The sequence below is a fragment of the Alternaria alternata genome (assembly GCF_001642055.1).
Source record: "Alternaria alternata strain SRC1lrK2f unplaced genomic scaffold CC77scaffold_27, whole genome shotgun sequence".
NCBI lineage: Eukaryota > Fungi > Ascomycota > Dothideomycetes > Pleosporales > Pleosporaceae > Alternaria > Alternaria alternata.
In genome coordinates, this window is record NW_017306216.1 from 309,156 (window position 1) to 329,609 (window position 20,454).

The 20,454-nt window shown below is 47.3% G+C and overlaps 9 protein-coding genes across 9 annotated transcripts; 4 read left to right on the top strand and 5 right to left on the bottom strand.

Moving 5' to 3' along the window:
• Positions 1–172: 172 nt before the first annotated feature.
• On the top strand, positions 173–2,136 carry CC77DRAFT_1080488 (O-acetylhomoserine ami). The gene is made up of 6 exons (XM_018529320.1): positions 173–494; positions 557–640; positions 694–1,474; positions 1,536–1,680; positions 1,729–1,822; positions 1,886–2,136. The coding sequence occupies exons 1-6, from the start codon at positions 207–209 to the stop codon at positions 2,126–2,128; spliced, it is 1,635 nt and encodes a 544-aa protein (XP_018380611.1). The 5' UTR covers positions 173–206; the 3' UTR covers positions 2,129–2,136.
• Positions 2,137–2,417: 281 nt separating this feature from the next.
• Positions 2,418–3,560, bottom strand: CC77DRAFT_1080498 (aristolochene synthase; the record flags this gene model as incomplete). Its single annotated transcript, XM_018529321.1, has 3 exons — positions 3,241–3,560; positions 2,898–3,171; positions 2,418–2,838 (listed from the first exon to the last, which is right to left on the bottom strand). Exons 1-3 carry the CDS (start codon positions 3,521–3,523, stop codon positions 2,418–2,420), a joined length of 978 nt encoding a protein of 325 aa, XP_018380612.1. The 5' UTR covers positions 3,524–3,560.
• Positions 3,561–3,806: 246 nt separating this feature from the next.
• CC77DRAFT_1054388 (NAD(P)-binding protein) lies at positions 3,807–4,857 on the bottom strand (the record flags this gene model as incomplete). The annotated part of the gene is made up of 3 exons (XM_018527789.1): positions 4,768–4,857; positions 4,282–4,712; positions 3,807–4,217 (listed from the first exon to the last, which is right to left on the bottom strand). Exons 1-3 carry the CDS (start codon positions 4,832–4,834, stop codon positions 3,807–3,809), a joined length of 909 nt encoding a protein of 302 aa, XP_018380613.1. The 5' UTR covers positions 4,835–4,857.
• Positions 4,858–5,094: 237 nt separating this feature from the next.
• Positions 5,095–7,032, top strand: CC77DRAFT_1080516 (benzoate 4-monooxygenase cytochrome P450; the record flags this gene model as incomplete). Its single annotated transcript, XM_018529322.1, has 8 exons — positions 5,095–5,199; positions 5,288–5,344; positions 5,392–5,854; positions 5,914–6,094; positions 6,146–6,256; positions 6,302–6,572; positions 6,642–6,802; positions 6,863–7,032. 8 exons carry the CDS (start codon positions 5,095–5,097, stop codon positions 7,026–7,028), a joined length of 1,515 nt encoding a protein of 504 aa, XP_018380614.1. The 3' UTR covers positions 7,029–7,032.
• Positions 7,033–7,102: 70 nt separating this feature from the next.
• CC77DRAFT_1080521 (gibberellin 20-oxidase) lies at positions 7,103–8,337 on the bottom strand (the record flags this gene model as incomplete). Its single annotated transcript, XM_018529323.1, has 4 exons — positions 8,133–8,337; positions 7,931–7,961; positions 7,282–7,850; positions 7,103–7,232 (listed from the first exon to the last, which is right to left on the bottom strand). Exons 1-4 carry the CDS (start codon positions 8,324–8,326, stop codon positions 7,103–7,105), a joined length of 924 nt encoding a protein of 307 aa, XP_018380615.1. The 5' UTR covers positions 8,327–8,337.
• A 1,179-nt stretch (positions 8,338–9,516) lies between these two features.
• CC77DRAFT_1054390 (hypothetical protein) lies at positions 9,517–9,977 on the top strand (the record flags this gene model as incomplete). The annotated part of the gene is made up of 2 exons (XM_018527790.1): positions 9,517–9,654; positions 9,740–9,977. Coding segments are annotated over exons 1-2 (363 nt in total), but the record flags the coding sequence as incomplete, so codon positions are not given.
• Positions 9,978–11,278: 1,301 nt separating this feature from the next.
• On the bottom strand, positions 11,279–13,515 carry CC77DRAFT_1080529 (putative cytochrome P450). Its single transcript, XM_018529324.1, has 9 exons — positions 13,282–13,515; positions 13,134–13,219; positions 13,017–13,086; positions 12,570–12,965; positions 12,348–12,519; positions 12,177–12,287; positions 11,858–12,122; positions 11,644–11,804; positions 11,279–11,582 (listed from the first exon to the last, which is right to left on the bottom strand). Exons 1-9 carry the CDS (start codon positions 13,397–13,399, stop codon positions 11,411–11,413), a joined length of 1,551 nt encoding a protein of 516 aa, XP_018380617.1. The 5' UTR covers positions 13,400–13,515; the 3' UTR covers positions 11,279–11,410.
• Positions 13,516–13,853: 338 nt separating this feature from the next.
• Positions 13,854–14,734, bottom strand: CC77DRAFT_947369 (hypothetical protein; the record flags this gene model as incomplete). The annotated part of the gene is made up of 2 exons (XM_018535137.1): positions 13,854–14,394; positions 14,445–14,734. The coding sequence occupies 2 exons, from the start codon at positions 14,732–14,734 to the stop codon at positions 13,854–13,856; spliced, it is 831 nt and encodes a 276-aa protein (XP_018380618.1).
• A 2,199-nt stretch (positions 14,735–16,933) lies between these two features.
• Positions 16,934–19,437, top strand: CC77DRAFT_1066422 (HET-domain-containing protein; the record flags this gene model as incomplete). The annotated part of the gene is made up of 2 exons (XM_018528899.1): positions 16,934–18,104; positions 19,391–19,437. 2 exons carry the CDS (start codon positions 16,934–16,936, stop codon positions 19,435–19,437), a joined length of 1,218 nt encoding a protein of 405 aa, XP_018380619.1.
• Positions 19,438–20,454: the final 1,017 nt, after the last annotated feature.

Consider the following 20,454-nt stretch of genomic DNA (forward strand, 5'->3'; position numbering starts at 1 on the left):
GAGAGGTGCTTGTTGTGAAGTCTCAGTGCTTGGCTCGGAGTGATACCATAAGTAGACTAAAGCCAGCCCTTTTACCGAATAAGGAAGAACCCCGGGTCTGGTTTGGTCTTGGATTCTTTAGCAACACCATCTACTGTGATACCTATCGCATAACTTGCATCTGGTCAAGAACTTTTTGTTCACTATCATTTGCTTCTACATGAAAAATGGCACCATTTGTTGAAGACGAGAACAATGTTGCTGCCACGAACGGAACGAGCCGTCCAGACAGCTCAACGACCAACGGTACAACCAGCGGTACGACCAACAACCAGAAAATACCTGATCCAAACGGTATCACTTTGTCGCAGCTACCAGAGAACCATGACCCTTTGCAGCCGTACAAGATTGATAAGTTTGACGACGGCCTGAGATACGATACCCTTCAGATTCATGGAGGACATCGGCCTGATAAGGAGACCCATGCTCGGGCAGTACCCATTTATAACAGCGTGGTATGTATGGCGCTTAAGTTTCTGGTCTCTTGTGAAATACGAAAGACTGACACGAATGCAAGTCCTTCGTTTTCACTGATAGCAATCATGCTAAGAGAATTTGCTCAACCGAAGAGGGTGGATATTTCTACAGTCGAATCTCCAACGTAAGCGCCGACATGGATTCAGAGCAGAAACAGACACTAAATGTAGCACACAGCCAACAGTTGCAGTCTTCGAAAAGCGCGCAGCCGCTCTCGAAGGTGGCACAGCGGCCATCGCCACATCCTCAGGTCAAGCAGCAATCTTCAACACGATCATTTGTCTTGCAGGAGCAGGCGACAATATTATTGCTTCAATCAACTTGTATGGAGGAACCTACAGCCTATTCAAGACGTTGCTACCACGACTCGGCATCACAGTCAAATGGGCGAAGCGCGAGATAAGAGAAGAGTTCGAACAGTACATCGACGACAAGACGAAGATGATCTTCGTCGAAACCATTGGAAACCCACGATGTAGCATTCCTGACCTCCAGGACTTGGGAGATCTTGCGCATGAGAACAATGTTCCCTTTGTAGTGGATAACACCTTTGGCGCATGCGGGACTTGGTGTCGACCAATCGACTTCGGTGCGAATATCATTGTCCATTCCGCAACCAAGTGGATGGGCGGTCATGGAACCACATTAGGAGGCGTGATCATTGATTGCGGTACATTCGACTGGGGCAAAGCCATTCATCGCTTTCCTCGCCTCTCAAACAAAGATGGGCCGATGAGTTTCTCCTACTGGAAATCTTTTGGCAATATATGTTTCGCCATGGCAATGCGAATCGATATTTTGATGGAAGTGGGATCCATGCTGGCCCCAGCATCGGCGCAGCAGTTGTTGATAGGCATGGAAACGTTGAGTATAAGGTGCGAGAGACATGCGAGAAACACGATGCAGGTTGCAAGGTTCTTGCAGGCGCATCCTAGAATTGCTTGGGTGAACTATCCTGGTAAGCCATGGTCCTACTCTTGACTAATCGCGGCACGACAATCGACTTACATCTTATTTAGGCTTGGAAGGCAACATCTATCATGAGAACGCAAAGCGATATCTGAAGAACGGCTTTGGTGGCGTTCTGGCGTTTGGGCCCAAGGGTGGTGAAGTGGCGAGCAAAATGCTCATGAATTACGTCAAGGTCGTTTCGCATCAAACCAAGTAAGTTCTAGATAGTCGGATCCCAGGTTCTGCGCTGATACAACACAGTGTCGGCGATGCTAAAACGCTGGCAACCCATCCATGGAATTCGACCCATGTGATCATGTCAGAGAAAGATAGACGCGAAGCTGGAATCACTCCCGTAAGTTTCTGTTCCTTGATATGCTACAGTAAAGACACCAACTGATCCATACATTCTTGATAGGCTTTCATTCGTTTTTCGGTCGGCATTGAAGATGTCCAAGACATCATTGACGATCTCGATCAAGCTTTGGCAAAACTCCCTGAAGATCTTCTCAATGCCTTTGATGAGAAGTTGATCCAGAAATTGGAAACTCATACAAAGGACGAAGTCCTGATTGGTGATTTGGCTGATTATAACGATACGGATGTCCTGGTTTCGAAGACGAATCATCCACCTGGGCGGCAACAGGCTGTTGAGAATTGATAGCGAACAGAGCATGTGTTTCACACAAGGCCAGACTCAATTGTTTTTGCTATGTACTTCGTTCGACGCTTTTTGAAATAAAGCTGCAAGGTTCTATGCTTGTTGTCATCCGCTGTTGTTGTAATGTGATGTAACGATTCAGGGCTCACGCTTGACTGCATCCTCTCACTAGATGGCTATCTGAATTTAAACTTGGAAGTTGCTCAGGTACCGTAGGGGGCGTGCATAATGAGTGGTCAATTGTTCTATGGTATTGTGTACTATTAAATGCTCAAAATCTAAGTAAAGACTACATCTGTACAGGATGGTACCTCGAAGTCGTCGAGCTCCACACTTCATTCCCACTCATTTGAAATTCTAGACCCTTCATAAACATCTGCAAGTCATAGCTACAAGATTGGCCAGAGGTCAGCCTGTTCACAACAAGTTGCTTGTGTTGCAATTCCCATTCCCGGCACATGACCCACAGGACTCTCTTCGTTGACGGTATGCTCAGCGCCATCTCTGCCGATAGCACAGAAACGGCGGAGCAGAGCACAGCACCTTCTTTGTGCCCGACTTTGGATGCTTTCAGCTCCTTGTCCCAACTGTAGATATCGTTCACAACGGAGATGTGTTTTGAGCAATTTGTTTCTATTTCCTTGATGGAATACAAATCTTGTTGGTCAAGTCTCAATCTCATTGTGAATCGAATCAGACCAGAGAGCAACCTGCGAACATTAGTAATGCTCGAAACAGTGAGACCTTGAAGTGGCAAACACTGACTTACCCTTGACCCACGTCTCTCTCTCTATATTCCAGATATTCTCCTAAGGCTTTTACACATAGGCGCTTCGTGTCAACCTGCGCTCTCATGAATGTGAAGACCGGCTCTTTCATATCATCCGCTAACTCGATATCGCAGGCGCACATGTCGTTCCACAAGTCATATGTAATCCATTCCACAGGAACACTATAGTCTGGTCGCGTTGTTCCTCGTGAAATGGCGATCAGACGTTCGTTGTACGCGGACCCTTCTTCTAATGACATGAACTCGAGCTGGTCTGCAATCACTCTATGTATCAGTGTTCCTGATTGAGCAACGTCGTGGTGCAAGATAGAGGTATGCATACCATCGATAAGAAACAGCAGGGTTATCAAGCGACAGGCGAGAGCTATCCTATCGTCCAATGCTAGCGGAAAGTAGTAGCATGTCACACGCGAAAATCCCACAGCAATGAACTTCATCCTTGCTTTCTCATTCTCAAACGGCCAGTGTTTTAGGAAATAGTCATTGACTTCGGCCGTCACTTCTTGCTCGTTTCTGTGGATTTGGGCTCGGAAGATTGTCTGCGGGACCTCGTTTCTGACAAAGTCCGCGGTGGACGACGGGATCGTGGCGCCATAGATGGTCATCTTCGGCTAAAGAGAAAAGAATAAGGCTGTACTATTACAATTAGGCAGGTATCGAACAGCAATGAAAGTGGTGTATAAGTAGTGAAGAGATCGGGGCCTTCATTTGGGGATGCGCTAGCCTGAATAGGAAGTGTTGCGAGGCGCGTTGCCGTGTTAAGAAGTCCCAGAAAAGTACATCGACGCCTCACATTTCTTTATTGAGTATGTGTTGATCGGTGTCAGGTAACTTTAATTGTTTGGGTGTCAGAAAGCTCTACCTTGAACTAAGATTTCCAACTTAAAATCATCCCCGTAGCACGTCGCGAAAATCTGTAGCGGCCTGCTGCATCTTGGTCTTCTCCAGATTTTCATGTCCGAACCAAAGACCTCGACAGTCACTCAAATTCTCTTCAAGCTCAGTAAAAGAGTGTCCCAAAGTGAGAATGGTTCTTCCGTTCCACCTTCCAGATCGCTGTATCCATTCACATTCATCCTTCCCATAACCTTGCACTTTACGTGGCTCTTGCGCAACAGCAGAGTATGCGACTGCTAATGCTACAAACTCTGCTGTGCTAACGGGTAGTCCTGCAGCTAGTATCGGGCCGGCTAGGTCCATTGGTAGTAATTTTGTAATAGTGGCTGCCGGAACAACAGCATTGATCGTGATGTTGGAATCGCGAAGGAGCGATCGCATAGCGCGCATGTAGTTGATTGACTACAGGGCCGATGTCTCAGCGTTCAATGTCTTCTTTGGGTTTGCAAATGCTCTCTTTACTTACAGCTGCTTTTGTTCCACTGTATACTGGCAACGTCTGCTCGGGTAGATAGGCAGTGGCACTCGAAGTGATGACAATGCTACCAGCAATTGCATTCTTTTTCATCAAATGGAGAGATATTTTGATGAAGTTGAGGGTTCCTCGAAGATTGACGTCAATGACTTTGTACGACGGTTCGAGTAAATTGCCATGATCGTCATAAGAATCGGTCATATATGTCCCATCTTCATCGATGCCTGCATTAGCGACAGCAATGTGTGGTGGTCCTGTAGTCGCGAATGCAGCAAGTAGATCTGCCCAACTAGATATGTCACATCTTATGTATGTAACTCTAGGAGTTGTCTCTTCCGGTTTGTCGATATCAAGGTTGTAGACTGTCGCGCCCTTCGTTGCCAGCAGTTTTGCCGTAGCGAGGCCAATTCCACTCGAAGCGCCTTCCTAACAGCGTCAGAAATTACTCCTCTATGAAGGTCACTGGGGATTACCCACCTGAGATGATAGCGACTGTTCCCTCAAGCTGCGGTATGTCTCCTTCTTCGATTTTCAGCGACGTCATTGATTTCCACTCTGTTATTCCGGTTACAATCTTATTGCAAATAATGATAATCCAGTTATTCATAACTGATTGTTTATTCTTTATAGTTTCGTATATAGATCTTGCCGCTGTTACACCGATTGTTGACATAAGCCCTGCGAGGTGGCCGATTGGTCTCGGAGTCTTACCTTTTTTGGAACTGCACACGAATCCTCTAGCACTTAACACCAACATTTCCGACAGAAAATTCATCCAGACCGCTTCATAATCCTTGCTCCACTATGAACGCAACGGCAATATCTACCAATCCGTGGCCCTCTCTATCGTTCGATGTCTGCAATGATGCTTGCCTCTCCGTATTGAAGATCAGTTCACTTATCGCCATAGTGAGATTTCGTCTGTCACATCTAGCAAGGCGAATTGCTAATGCGTGATTAGACGTGTATCTTTGCGTTCTTTGTGAAGCTTTCCCAGATTCGAAGGCATCCACTGTCCCGATTTCCAGGCCCATGGACGGCCAAATTTAGTAACGTACTTCAACCACGCTGTGTTCAGAGTACACGTGTAACCAGTTGTAGTTCTCACATTGTCGCATGTTTCTGGGCGGACGACAACCATACGAGATTAATAAGCTCCACCAAAAACACGGCCCAGTTGTGAGAGTCGCCCCAAACGAGCTGTCTTTCAATACGTACAAGTCATGGAAAGACATTTATGCAAAACGGGTTGGCCATAAGCCATTCATCAAGAGCGACTTCTATGATGGCGGGAATTTTGCCGCAGAAGCTCATTCCATTGTCAGCGAGCGTGATCCACATAAGCATGACAAAATGAGAAGCTACCTGCGTGACGTCTTCTCAGACCAATATTTGAGGGAGCAAGAGAGTCTCATTAGCGACAACATCGACCATTTTATCACCCGAATTGGGGAGAAAGGCTCCTCGATTGACGGTGTAGATATCGTCATGTGGTTCAATCTTGCCACTTTCGATATCATTGGAAGCTTAGCATTTGGTGAGTCTTTCGGTGGTATCAGTTCTGGTAAGCTCTCCTCTTAATGCCCTGAGACATCGTACAGTGTCTGACCTAAATGGTTGTAGGATCTGAGCATTTCTGGGTATCCATCATTGTGAAAAGCCTGAGATTGGGTGCATTAGCCGACACTTTCAAGCGATTTCCTTGGCTTGGATACTTTGCCCAGAAAGCCTTCTCAGGACTGCTAAAGCAGCTCATCAAGGACACTCGGAAGCACGAGCAATATGCAATGGACCTGATTAGAAGGTAAGGGTTTCAGAGTCAAATTGATCACGTCTCATGGCTTATGCATGTCAGGAGGATCGAACAAAGCAGCACGCGAAAAGACTTTTTGACTAAAATGCTGCAAGGTCGCGACAACGACGGCATTTCAGATGTTCAGTTAGCAGCACATGCCTCAGACTTTGTGTAAGTCTTATCCCCATTTAGTCTATTGAGACTAACGAGGAATAGTATTGCAGGAAGCGAGACGACTGCAACAGCTTTGGCTTGTATAACCTATCATTTATTAAAGTTTCCAGAGATAGGATTGAGGTTGCAGACAGAAATCCGTGAGGCTTTCAACTTTTACCAGGAGATCAATGGAACATCGACAACAAGCCTGCTATACTTGAATGCAGTCATACTTGAAGGGATGAGAGTATATCCGCCACTGCCTTTTCCTCTCCCAAGAGTTGTTCCTCAAGGAGGTGATGTAGTTGACGGACATTTCATTCAAGAGGGTGTAAGTGAGCTTGAAGTAGTAGAGGCAGCTGTTTTCTTAAGCATTCTTGCTGACTATAAGGTGCCGCAGACCATCGTCTCTACAAACCCATTCGCGGCTTCAATGTCGTCTCAGAACTTTCTCAATCCATGGAAGTTTGACCCAGAACGATGGTTGAGGAAAGATGGAGAGGATACTCTGGGAGCAAGCCAGCCATTTTCGCTGGGCACACGAAGTTGCTTGGGAAAAAGGTACGTCGCTAGCTTTCTAACTCTTCATGTTGCTTTCGATCACTAAAACCTTATTGCTAGTCTTGCTTGGCTGGAACTCAGAACAATCCTGGCAAAGTTATACTTCAAGTATGATTTGAAGTTGCTGGACCCTCAATTAGACTGGCATGCCCAATCTGAGATGCATACACTATGGCAGAAGCCAGAGATGAGGGTTGCAATCAAATCCCGTGCCGACAAGAGTTAGATAGCGATGGATTCACGAAGATTTTGTACTGTATGGTGTATATCAGAATCATATTTCGCCAATAGAAAAGGTTCCTAAGATATCACATTTTCCTGATCCTTCTCCGGATCCCAGTATCCAACGTACCCATCCCTACCGGTAAGATAAGTTCCCTGAGCTTGTTCTACTGCTGGAGCACGAAACACAGCATGCTTTTTGTTTGTCCTACATCTCGTGTCAGAATCTGGATCCGCACAACAATGGCACAGCTTACCATTCTAAGCCTTTCCACATTCGCCCTTCACCATCAATGAACTCTGCATCCATCTCCGGTCTCAGTAAGTACACGATTGAGTACTTGTGCCGAAATCTTTCGTCTTTGTGGGGAATAATTCGATGGAGACTGGACTCCAGAACTCCACCCGATATGAAACGGAGCGCATCGCCAACATTTACAACAGCGTGTCCAGGCTTTGGAGCGATGTAAAACCAGTCATCTTCGTCTGGTTTCAGAACCTGGAGACCGGCAACCTCTGTGAACACAATTGAAAGGCTACCGGCATCTGTGTGGGCAATTTGGCCGATCTTCTTGGGCTCTTCCGCAGCAATCGTGTACTTCAGCAGTCCAAGAGCTGTTGGACAGACAGCGCCTTCGCGATGATATCCCTGGAAAGCTTTTGACGGGTCCAAGTCTAACGCTGCAGAGATTCTTTCCAAAAGTAAGACGCTGATACCACGGAAGGTCGCAATCGCCTTTTTGAGTGGATTGAGCTGGTGAGCAATGACCTCAGGACCTGGAAATGATGCAGGATCATCTATCTTGGAGATGGGATGCTCAAAAAGCTACGATGTTCACGTCAGCATGTAAAGCTGCAACAGTCCTCGCGGCATTACCATTAGCCCCTCGAAACCGTCCTTGACACCTTCGATAGGGCCATTCCCGTGACCTGCAGGCTTATACCTAATTGATCAAAAACATCACGTCAGCTCCTCGAACATCTGTACTGGGGCTTCGCAGTCCTCTAGTCTTACCCCATGACCAAATGCTCGTCATGATCTCTATCCACCAGCCACTCAGACTTCGCTCCTTGTGGCAGGTCATAGAAATTCTTAGCCAGGGAATACATTGCCTGAACATCCTCCAAGATTTCACCGGAGCACCCGTCCACGCAATCAAGATAGAAGAATCCTAGATCAGTGCATGCTTTCAATAACATGGCTTCCGTGCTTGAGTCTCCGTTTATTAACGACCGTAGGGATATGACACCAAGCGCCACATCTTTCTTGGTGGCGTCGCTCAGTACATCGGGGCTGGCCATATCTGTCGTTTGTTCGCAACTTCGTTGATATGATTACTCCACGATTGCACTCACGAGCTTCTTCACTGTTAAGCTCCATCAGCCGGAAGAATTCCATTTTTGACATAGCCGCAATTCGACCGCTACAAACGTCTACCTAGACCAGCATTTTGCCGACACGAGATTGGACTCGCCCGGTATGATTCCGGTAACTTCCATCGATCTACAAAGAAGTCTAGACCTTCGCTTCGCCTCATTCCATTTTAAGTTTACTACCGTCGGCTTCAACGCTAGTGTACGTTTATGATCTCTCCACTACAATTACATTCAAGCTTGGTTTACGCAGTATATTGAGAATGATGTCCGACAGTAGGTTCAATAGGTCTTCGAAAGCATATTATCGCGAGATGACTCCGAAGATATTAGCACACATGAGGCTTATTGCGACGAACTGCTTGAGCATAGTTACTATAGTAAATTTAGCATTCTCGTTTTGTACCCGTGCTTTACATAAGCATTGAACTTTCTTTTTCGATTTTCTATGTTTGCACCCGCTTAGAATGTTGCTACATGCATACTGTATTGAGCGAGCCCATACTAGTCATAAGCACGTACGGCTATCCCCCTTCGCCGAATGAAGATGCATGGAGGATTGCTCGAAGTAGTCACAAGATAGGAAGGGTAAATCTTACGCAGTGGAAGGGCCGTTTGGAACAGCGGTCCGATTTCACCATGAGCCCCGGGATTGAACACACATGAGTGACCATTAGCACTAGAATGACAGTATGTGCAGCTAGATGCTACGAGCACGTCTTAAGTACTTACTAGAAGCGACAATGGTAACTATTTACGATATCTAATGGGTCACAAGACGTTGCGTAGAGAAACAGAAGCAGAACACAGAGCCGGTGAGGAAATTAAGGTAGCGCCGAGCGCCGTCCACACGGGCCTTAGCTACCCGTTTAGCAGGGTCTGGGTCCCTAGTCTGTATGCCAAGACCAAAGCCGCCTGAATGCTCATTTTAGATCTTACAAGATGGCGTTGCGCTAACACACCGCTGATCGAAAGCGGTGTGTTATCAACTTCCAGAACCTCCGTGCATCTTACAAGAGATGAGCGATGTAAAGATGGCCCTGCTGGAAGATTGATTTCACTCGCATGACATAAAGTAAATGGGCACCCCGAAAAACCCTTGACCATTCCTTCTACGTAGTCACTAGGTCATGTTTGCCACGTTCCGAAAAGAAGCACGAGATGGCGGAATTGTTTGCATATCGAACACGAGCTTACCACCCGTGTCTGGTAGTCAACTCCACCATTTTGCTTGCGATAGATGTCGTGCAAAGAAGGTAAGCCGACCCAGAGAATTCTATGATTTGTCAATTTTGGGTAATACAATGAGGACATGACTTATAATTGATTTTGGCGGTCCAGTTAAAATGCTCCGCCCACAGATTTGGGTGTGATCGGTGCCGAGATCTCAACGTCACTTGCACATATTCTGCTTCTCCTCAGGCGCAACGGCAGAAAAATAGAAGGGTTTCCCTATGTCGATCAATTGCCGCAGCAAAGACGAGTGATAAAGTCAGTTCGCAGAGAGTGGAGGGCGTACCTAAAAATCACGGTGAAATCATTTCCCAGAGGGATTTTGCGTCAAAGACAGCGCTGGAGCACGACAAGTCTAGAAACACTATCGCAATCACCCCTCCTGATTCCGATACAGGGATACAGGAAAGTGATCCAGTGGGCCAAGAAGGCTGCAGAGTACAATCTCACGTGCCTTCGAACACAGTAACCGTTATAACGCCTCCTACTTCTTCCGATCCCACCTTCCTGGACTCAATCATATCAGATATACCAACCTACGATTCGGGTTATCCAATCCTTGACCTTGATACTTTGGATGTAACTGCGGACTCATTTTCTGATGACACTTTGTCCCCAAGTGACTCTCCCGGAACTCGAGCTACCGCATGTGACGATGGCATGAACACTGAGACATTTGCAGGTAAGGTCCATCTCATCCTACATCCTATCCACCAGGTCATTCTGTCATGTATTTAAGCAGTAATCAAGGCGATACTGACTGCAGACAGATGAAACAGATTGGAACATCAGTTCCGTCACATTCGGCGAGCAGGCAGTCAGTGTCAACGCTCGATGTCTTTTCCCGATGGAAATTACGCCGCAAACTGCCGAGGGTAGAGATCACGTCCTCTCTGCATCGAGAGAAAGATTTCCTGGGTTAATCCCAGCGATGCAACCATGCGACCGAGGTCGTAAGAGCGCTACTACGAAGCCCAATTTGAATATCCAAGAATCTACCGAATGTGGATGCATAGATCTTATCCTTGGGGCACTGGAGCAAGCTCAGAATCAGCACAAGGTGCACGATCTCAGTACTGCAGAGCAATCGTTATATTTTGTGAAAAACACCTATGCGCAATGCGGATCGAAATTCCAGTGTAGGAATTGCTGGTACGACTCAAGAGCCACAACCTTTTCCATTCTGCTTCTTGAGAAATGGATGGGAATACTAGAAGACATCTCAAGAATTTGGGAGGATACTCTGCTTTCTGTGTCCTCGACTTGGAAGGATTCATCGAGAAGAATTGAATCTCAAACTCACAACCAAGATGTGTTTTTGTTAGATGGATATCGAATAGATACCATGCAAGAGAGATGCGATATCTTCGGCTTCTTGATCATCTTGCAGATCAAGCGATTGGCAGCATTGACGAAGATTCTGAGTGACAAATCGCAAGGATCGCAGGGGAACAAGCACCAAGCCAAATTGAGGCCTGTGGTTGTGAGGGTCCAGGAATTACATAGAGCCTTAAGCGAGACGGTTGGCATTCTGCATATCGAATGAGACTACTAGAGACAAGCCTCTACATACGATCAATATTCGAGATGCTCACCACTTCCAGGATGAGGTACTGCTTACACTATGTGCCCCTATACTTGATTCATGAGCGTTCTAGTACAGTCCTTGCGTGTGTGCTAGAAACTGCTGTGGACTGGAAACTGCTAGTAAGACACGACACTGTACATCCAACTACGAAAGCCTTTGTAAAAGAAGCCGTTAGGTGCGTTGGCCACGAACTATACTCTATATTCCAGCTTTGCTGTCTTAAACCTGATGTATAGTGCTGGCTTCCACCACATAACATGCAAATAGCTGTCTTCTAACCAATCTAATGAAGGATCAACAAGTTCCAAATCGCATTGGAAGTGCATCTTCGCTAGGATCAAACTCATCTCAAAATACGCAAAGCTAAACCTTGTTAGCTCAACAGCACCGTAACCGTTTTTGAACTCGGCACTATCAAACTTACTTCTTCCCGAGACAAGCTCTAGGACCGAGAGAAAAAGGCTGGCTTGCACTCAAATTATCCGAACAGCCAGTATCTAGCCATCTTTCGGGTTTGAATGTGTATGGTTCATGAAAGTTCTTCTCGTCGTGCAGAACTGTCCATGCGCTTGTATATACTTCCGTCTATCACTCCTTGATTAGCTGCCTGGTATAACATCTCAGAACAGTTAACTCACCCCTTTCGGAACCCAATGACCATCGATTATCGCCCCTGGAGAAAGCCTTGGGAAGCCCTGTGACCCCGGTTGATAGACTCGTAGTCCTTCTGAGATCACGGCTTGTAGGTAAGGAAGTTGCATTGCCAATGTAGCAGTGATGCTGTCGACAGATGTAAAATTCGTCCTGATTTCATCTCGAAGTTTTTGATAGGCTTCGGGGTTCTTGAGTAGAAAGTACGTTACTCCCGCGAAGAAGGTGGCAATGGTCTCACCTCCTGCAATTCTGAGATCCGCTTCAGAAGTGATTCGAAAACGCTTTTACAATGACTTCACTTACATCAAAGTAGACGCATGTGCCGTCATCTCCTCTTGAGACAATTCGCCAGCCTTGACTTTCTCCGAAATGTTTGTCAGAAAGTCATGGCGATCACTTTCACTATTCAGTCTCCTTTATATCCCGTTAGATACTTTGCCCATTACGCGTACCGACAGAGATCTGAGCGCTCACCTCGCTACCTTTTCTCTGCTATATTTTGCATGACGATCACGCACTTCGACCGTCATCCGTGGCAACAATATCTTGCCTAGCGCTGCGCACAATGGTATCCTTCGGAGATTATCTAGCACTGTAATATAGAAAAGATGCTGAACAATCATATCTGACCATGCGCTGCTCCTTCCTTGGTTCAGTTAGACTCGTTCAAACGTAGTGTGGGGATAAGCTCCATACCGTTCTCGACACACCCAAAACTCTCCCCAAATGCCATCTCGCCCAAGATGTCAAAAGAGATCATCTCAAACCATTTCGTCATATCTAACCCTTGTTCACTTGCTCCATCTGTTCCAATCCGCGATACAAACTGATCAACACAGCGCTGTATGATGTTTTCTTGTTCCGCTAGTGCTTTCGTCGAGAACGCTGCGGACAAAGACTTTTTCATTCGCGAATGATTTGTGGGATCACGTTCGCTACCGATGCAGAGTGATTCAAACGCGGCACCGTACATATCATAAAACTCGCTTTTGATCAAGATTGGTTTCCCGGATGTGGCGTGGCCATATATGTCCTTCCACGACCGGAAGGATGAGAAGGACAGTTCGTTGGGTGAGACGCGAAATACGCTACCTGGTGAAGATTAGTTTCAGCCAACATGATACAGTTTTTGAGTAGACTGACCATATCGCTCATGTTGTTTTTGAACGACGAGGTGGAAGTGACCGCGCATGGAGTGGTACATGCGCCATAGCTAGTGAGATCAATCAAGTGGGCTTTGAAATTGACTGCTACGCTTACCAATGTCGATCGAGCAAGGAACGGGCCAGGGAATTGGGCTAGTGGATGGAAGAAAATGTTGTATACAAGCTGGGATACGATATACCCTATGAACTTTCAAGCATGTCAGCATGCATAGAAGTAGAGGAATAGAAGAGATTTGCTGTACCAAGATCAAAATGGCGCTTGACACTGTATACATCTGTCCCATTGCCACAACAAGGTAGTGGTAGTCCTAGATAACGATGACGAATTGCTATATTACCCAGCCTTATACACAACCACATATCACTAGGCCGGCCTAGAAAGGTCTCTCAGAAGCATTAGTTACGGGACTGAGAGGGCCATATGCCTTCTTCGGGTATTGTACGAAATAGGAATACGACCGATCGTATGTCCCTTGGACCTAGGACCTGTTCGGGAAACAATCTTTGCGCTAAAATTCCGCCTAGTCGTGCGCCGGTTTGAAAGCGGGGCTAGAAACTAGTGCTGAAGTAACATGCCGTTGACGCTGCCAATGGGGATGCATTTCATGTATGGCGCTTCAATAAGCTCTGAGTGGCTCATATCAACCCCGGTGAGCGTTGCGCGACGACCATGGTCACGCGCGAAAGTACGCTGCCAAGAACGAGTGTTACTCTGCCAGCTCAAAACTGGTGTACTGAACAGGCCTTCAACTCATCACTGGCTGACACGATTTAATGGAACACCATGCGACTTGTGAAATAGTCTAATGAAATACTATTCCCGTTCTGTGTCATCTTCGTAAAATACAAGCGCCCTAACCTCGATGCTCTGGCGTGGCTCCATGTTGGCCATCTCTTCATCCACAAACGCGCTGTGTGGTACTCTCCTGGCTCTACCATCTTTTTTCCATTCATAACACTTGAATATCATGACTTCATCTGGTGTTTGCGCATACTTGTAGTACCAGGCATGATTTCGATTTGGTAGGATTGTGCACGGCTCGCCAACCCAATCAGGATACACTAATTTGACTGGTAGGATATCCTCGTCTCGAACTGAGTGGGAGCTGCAGACAGCAAATGGGTCCCGGTAAATGGTCTTGATCGGACGCCAGATATTCAGAATTTGAAAACGGCTTCGAGACAGGCGTTCAGCATCTTCACCGAGGTGGCGCTTGACGTGGTTGAATGCAGCGCTCTCGGACTGATCAATGTGTGCTCGTTTTACTGGTCGACGTTCATCGTCCGGATCAAGAGCAGTAGGGTTTGGTCGACGGATTGTGTGATCGAAAATGTGGACACGCGAGGCCCCAGTTCTAACAGCTTGACGTGAGCCTCGAAACTTTGATATGGAGGGTAACTTTACATAGCATGAACCAATTTCTCGACTTCAGGGTAGTAAATTGCTTTGATTCGCTCATCGTCAAGGAAATCTCTCTCTTCACTTGCATGTGCAAATAGCTGAAAACCGTGACTGTCTAGGGTGTAATTATTCACACTGCCGGTAATGTCTGTCACCACATGCTCGAGGTCGACGGAAGGTTGATTAAATGTAGCTCTTTTCCCGGCGAGGCTTGGGGCATGTTCGGTACCGTCTCCGGGGTCTTTGTAATAATTAAAAGTGGTATGGATATTCCGAGGCAAGACACCTCCCATAGATTGCTGAGAGGTAGTCCAGGTATCGCTCGGAGTTTCCAGCTGTTGTTCTGCAATCGTTGTAGTCGCCATATTCTGCATGTTCATGTGCTGAAGCTGGTCGACGTTTCTTTTAGATGCAGCCAACAATTCTGCATTTCCCAATTAAGTCCTTTTCCGAATGTCCATCTCGGACATGTAGGAACGAATAATGCCGAAGATCACCGCGAAACGCCCGATCCGTGCATGCTACACCCTGTACGCGTTGACGTGGCTTAGGTTCGAGCTCACGATGACGGATACGAATGTGTATGTGATTGGAATAGAAGCGGCGATGGCTTTGTGGTTGCGGGCAAAGTCTAATCTGTTGTAAGCTTGATCGGATACAGGATACCATAGTAGGTCAGAGCCAAATCGAATCGTTAGAGAACCCTAAATTATTGTCTGTAAGTCTATTAAATCAAGATAAGTAGTTGACCAATACTGTTATGTGAGTAAACAAAGAGACATAGTAATCGCCAGCGAAATCTGCGACGAAGTCGTCTGCTTCGTTCCACTGAGGAAAATCAGGGCAAACAGGATCGAGCCATTGTCTCTGGGTCTAGAAAATTAATCCATGATAGGCCTTGCGCAACGGCGACATGGTGTTACGATGATAAAAGTCAGGTGTGGGGATGAGCGAAGAAGGTACACGGGTGGGTAGTGGACGCATTCGGAAGTAAGATTCTTAGCCCGCCTCGCACTGATCGCAACCGCCCGCGGCTTCCCCGCCGGACTATGGCACTTGCCCTCAACAAAGCCTCGCCCGCACAACTTTCATGTTGTATGAGCAGCAATCGCAAACGCGCATCTCCTATCACTCTTAAATAGCTCTCAGGATAATCACGTGGATGCGATATTGAAATCAGCATCTGGCCATTGCCTTTGCGTCCCAGCAGCCACTCTGGCCGATAGAACGCTTCGGAAGTGGTGCCTGCACGGTTCATGGAGCAGGATCTCGATTTCGTCGACCCTGTCACAGCTTCCACATGGCTATTGAGTCTACTTTGACATCGTTCCCACGCTACATACATCTTACATATGCTTACGGTGAAGCGGAAGAAGGTAGGTCATTGCATCCGGCCTCACGATAATGAGTAGGCGCAGGTGCAGGTCCGTCTTCAACAACGAGGCTGTAGAGCCGCATGATCTTCCTCAAGTGGCATGTTCGACAGGCGCATAAAGCCTGAAACATTCTCTCTTCCAGTAAAACGCGCTAGTGATAGTTTTTGCGCAACTCGATAACTCATTCGGCAGAGGTCGCATGTTGAGCCGCCCTGCGTATTCTCGTGAGCACGCCTGCATTTGGGAGGACTTTCGTGGCTGCTGCACTGCCCCCTCTACGCAGTCATCATGCAGCTTTACCCGAGTTTCACGCGGCCTCCGACCTACCTTTGCCCCCCGCTCAACATACCTACTCCATCTATCGGTATCTTTCCGAGTTTTTAATCGTTTGCTCACTAAGCTGTTGTAGAACAGCATATCAAGATGACGACATCGACCATATCCTTAGTGCCAAAATTATGCGACAACTGCCAACAAATCGACCTATCAGCGTTCCTGCCCTGCACTGAGCTGGAATTCCTTGATACCTCTGGTTGCTACGGTGGAGAGAACAAGAATCTGAAGGCCTACGTCCGCGAACCAAATGGATCGCTGATCGATGTGGGCCTTGCCAATGGTGATGTATTCTTAGCTTCGTACGAACTTGACCTTGGACCTCTGGAAGCGATAGTTGCACGGCAAGAAATGTGTCCCCTCTGTCATTTCATCGCCACAATTTTCAAGGAGTTTCACGAACAAGAAGGTTCAACCTAATCAACTGTCTCGCGCCATGAAGGCGCTTGCAAGGTGCTTCTTAAACCTTTCGACTTCGCGGCCGTGATGAATGGAGATCAAAACCTGCCATACAGATTCCAAGAATGAACGTCCGGCTGGAATGTAAAATACATGTGTCTTCATGTCTCCTCAAAAAACGGATTCGGGGGACGATATGCTTTCTTGGCAGCGCCATCATCAGATGCTGCCAGCGAACCAACTTTGCTGGCGAGATACAGGCCTGCACAGTGCGACATCGCTCTATTCAATTCATGGCTCCATATTTGTGTCACAAGCCACTCACGATGCCGCCGAAGGCCGGCTGATATCACAGTGCCTTTGAGGCTGATCGATGTTGTAAACATGTGTCTGGTTACGATTGCCGGTCAAGAGAGAGCAGAAGTAGATTACTTCGCACTAAGCTATGTTTGGGGCGGAGGGCCGAAGGAATTCGTCCTGACATCAAGACGTCTTCGAAGATACTGTCGGCATCAAGGGCTACCAACATTGCCCAAGACTATATCAGATGCTGTCACGTTGACAAAGAAGATGGGAAAGAGATACTTGTGGGTCGACAGCCTCTGCATCGTCTCGAACGATCCACAAGACAAAGCAATCCAGATACCTGCAATGACATCAGTATATGGCAACGCTATGCTTACGATCATCGCCGCAGCAGGCGAAGATGCCGACCATGGACTACCTGGACTTGGTTCGTTTCGACCAGGCCACAAGGTGGCAGATCTCGGACGCTATCAGATCGTAGAGTCGTATCTATCCGCGTCTCAGCGGTCTATTCAAGGAACCACTTGGGCGACTCGAGCATGGACATACCAAGAACTGCTATTATCTGGACGATGCTTGATTTTCCTTGAAACTCATGTCGAGTGGCTGTGCAGATGTACCGAGTGGTTCGAACAGTTCGATTTTGAGCATCCGAATTTCAATTTCAAGTCGACTTGGCTAGAGCCTGAGCAGCCGCTCGGGCTTTATATATCTAACTACGAAGTTTTCGTTGGAGAGTACACAAGGCGCAACCTAACGTTCGAGACCGACATCGTAGACGCCTTTGCAGGTATCATGGCAGCGATTGACGACGAGTTATTCTGGGGCATTCCATACTCTAGATTCTGCCAATTCCTGGCATGGGTAGTGAACGTCGTGCCATCGGCAGATAATCCAGATCAGAGGAGGGATTGTGGCTTGCCGATACCCAGCTGGTCATGGTTGAGCTGGCGAGGCGAAATCGTCTTCAGCTATGGCAAATCTCTACTAGCAGTATATCGATGGCGAAGTGGTCAACTAGAGCAGATCTGTACCCCTCAAGTAGCATCTCTATTCGGAAAATCGGATCACAGACAAATCTGGTACGATGGTTCGGATTGGACGGTTCGCGTTGGAGATTTGCCCAGTGACGTCACGCTGAACGAAAATCAGCTGATCTTTTGGGCCCCGACTGTGGCCAACTCCACTCAAAAGGAACGCGAATATGTTATCATCGGTGAAAGCTTCAACGATGAGATGATTGCTCTAAGTGTGACTTGTAGTGATAAGATTGCTACGCGTGTGGGGCGTTTCGACTTCAACAGGAAAGATGTGCCATTCGGGGACGTTGTGAAGAAGTTGATTATCATGGAATAAGTATAGAGTCCATTATGTACAATGGTTGCGCAAACAGCCTACTCGATTGGCTTGTTGGTACCATCTGAAGAAGGAGAGACGATGGAATGAAACCACCACGCACCCAAAGCTACATGACTCTTTTCTTTCCTCCAGGTCAGACAATCACGTGTTGAACGACATGCCCTGAGCCACATCGTCTACTTGTCTTTCCTCGTCCAACAGCATGTCCTCGACATTTTTCCACGCCTCCTCCACCAGTCACTTCTTCTCGTCGCTGATCTCAGCGATCTTGACTTCGAACGACGCGAGTTGCACTATCAGATCACTTACCAGACCAACCACATCCAGCAGTATTCCCTACTCAGGCACCTTGAAACTGCACGCCTACTGCAGGCGTGTGACGGCGAGGAGGAGTGAGCGCTCGGCGATGTACACGCCCCGGCACATTCGACGCTCAGCACCGAATATGTAACTACGCCGGTAGGTTGGGGTTTGTAGCGGAATCTACATCAAGTCCCCTTTTACATCGATCAGATCTGGAAGAGTAGAGTAACAAGATAGACTCATCAGATACTGATAATACAGTCGCTTTAGCTGGCATCTTAAATCCAATGTACTTATCGTCCTGCATGATTGCATCGGGCGCCACCATGATAGTTGTCGGCATTCATCGAACGTACTCCTTGACGATAGCGCGTCAGTATGCAACTCTTCAGCAAATTTATGTCACTATTCAATTCAGGCGCCGGATATTGATGGCTTGACGGAGAATCATGTGAAAAGAACAAAAGCTTAGCAATGTACGAGGAGAAAGCGAATGCGAATGCCGCCCCTTGGCAACAATTGTACCAACAGCCAACATGAGCTCCAACTGCACCTCCTGCAGGGGGCTTGAGCGCTAGGCACACTACTCATACCATACCAGAAGGGGGTTCATTGCCAGTTGTACCCTGTATGAAGTTGTCATTGTAATCTTTCCGTAGCGAATGCGAAGAACTCACCGCTATGTCTGGGCTGCCCGCCTTGGACGCCTCGGTAGCCTCGCCTTGGCACAAGTTCGCATAACGTCAAAGGATGTAGCTAAGGATCGAGGCGGTTAGACGTAGTTGTCTTTAATTGGATGGGATCGATCAAGCCCATATCCTGCCGCTCGTGCCGTTCCAGTCCGCAGATCGCAGAACTAACAAGCTAATGCAGAAGGTACTATGGGAAGCTTCACGATCCTTTGCTACGAGTCTATGTAGTGGGTCTAGCAATCAGACTTCTAGAAACAGTCCATGTATATCACTTGTCTGTAAACTATACACTACAGAGTGTTTCCGCATACCTCACCATTGAGACAGCAGGAGTGCTCAGAAGACATGAGGTCATTGTACGAGCCTTTCTCATCGTTCCAACGACTTACTGTCAGCCTCTACCTAGCCTGAAAGGACTTGAACGTCCTGCAAATTTCCATCGTATGCCCCACTCTGCGGGACAATTCGCACCCTCTCGAGATTAATCAAGGCATCCAGCGATTGCATGCATCAGAACAGCCCAGAGGTAGTTTGGGACAGCGAAACACACGCCGCTCGGTCAAGACTAGCTGCTTCATTCCTGTCGCGCGAAGGAGCGCAAGAAGGCTGTGTACAGGTTCAAACCTCTAGGCTGTCCAACACGGAACCTAGCTGTTCGTGGTCAGAGCATCTAAGTGATCTATATAAGAGCCATGGAGCTGCTTCTCGGTTTCTTCATCGTCCGACAGCCCATACTCTCTCACATATACGATACCTACACAAATCCTCGTTCACATCAAACCTCTCAATACCAACTACCGTCGAGCTTCCTCCCTCTTCCCAAGATGCAGTTCTTCACGACAGTCATGGCCACATTGATGCTTGGCGGCGCTCTGCTGCCAACTGCTTTTGCTGCCAAATACCCCTGCGAGATTGGCAACAGTCGCAATCGAGGTGAATCCTGCTCGAACGAAGGCTGGTACGGATGCAGCAACAATTTGAAGCATACTGTAAGTCACCCTTCCCGGTATCTTTGATTTGTGCTCCGTGTAACAATTCAACTGCCACTTTATACCTGTTATGCAATTGATAACCTGACTGATTGATCTGTAGCTACACTGCGTCAATGGCAAATGGGAGAGAATTAACACGTGTGCTGGACTTTGCAACATGCCATTCTCGAAGGGGAGGAAATGTGGTTGCAATTTGTAGTGTTACATAGTAGTTCTGTCTATGGGCTACCGAGCGCTTCTGGTGCAATAATTG

Coding starts and splice junctions, on each gene's coding strand:
- CC77DRAFT_1080488 (XM_018529320.1), top strand. CDS start 207: ATGGCACCATTTGTTGAAGACGAGAACAATGTTGCTGCCACGAACGGA. Junction 495..556: donor TACCCATTTATAACAGCGTG/GTATGTATGGCG, acceptor CACGAATGCAAG/TCCTTCGTTTTCACTGATAG. Junction 1,681..1,728: donor GTCGTTTCGCATCAAACCAA/GTAAGTTCTAGA, acceptor GATACAACACAG/TGTCGGCGATGCTAAAACGC.
- CC77DRAFT_1080529 (XM_018529324.1), bottom strand. CDS start 13,399: ATGTGGTTGTGTATAAGGCTGGGTAATATAGCAATTCGTCATCGTTAT. Junction 12,520..12,569: donor TTTTGGGTGTGTCGAGAACG/GTATGGAGCTTA, acceptor AACTGAACCAAG/GAAGGAGCAGCGCATGGTCA. Junction 11,805..11,857: donor GTCATTGGGTTCCGAAAGGG/GTGAGTTAACTG, acceptor AAGGAGTGATAG/ACGGAAGTATATACAAGCGC.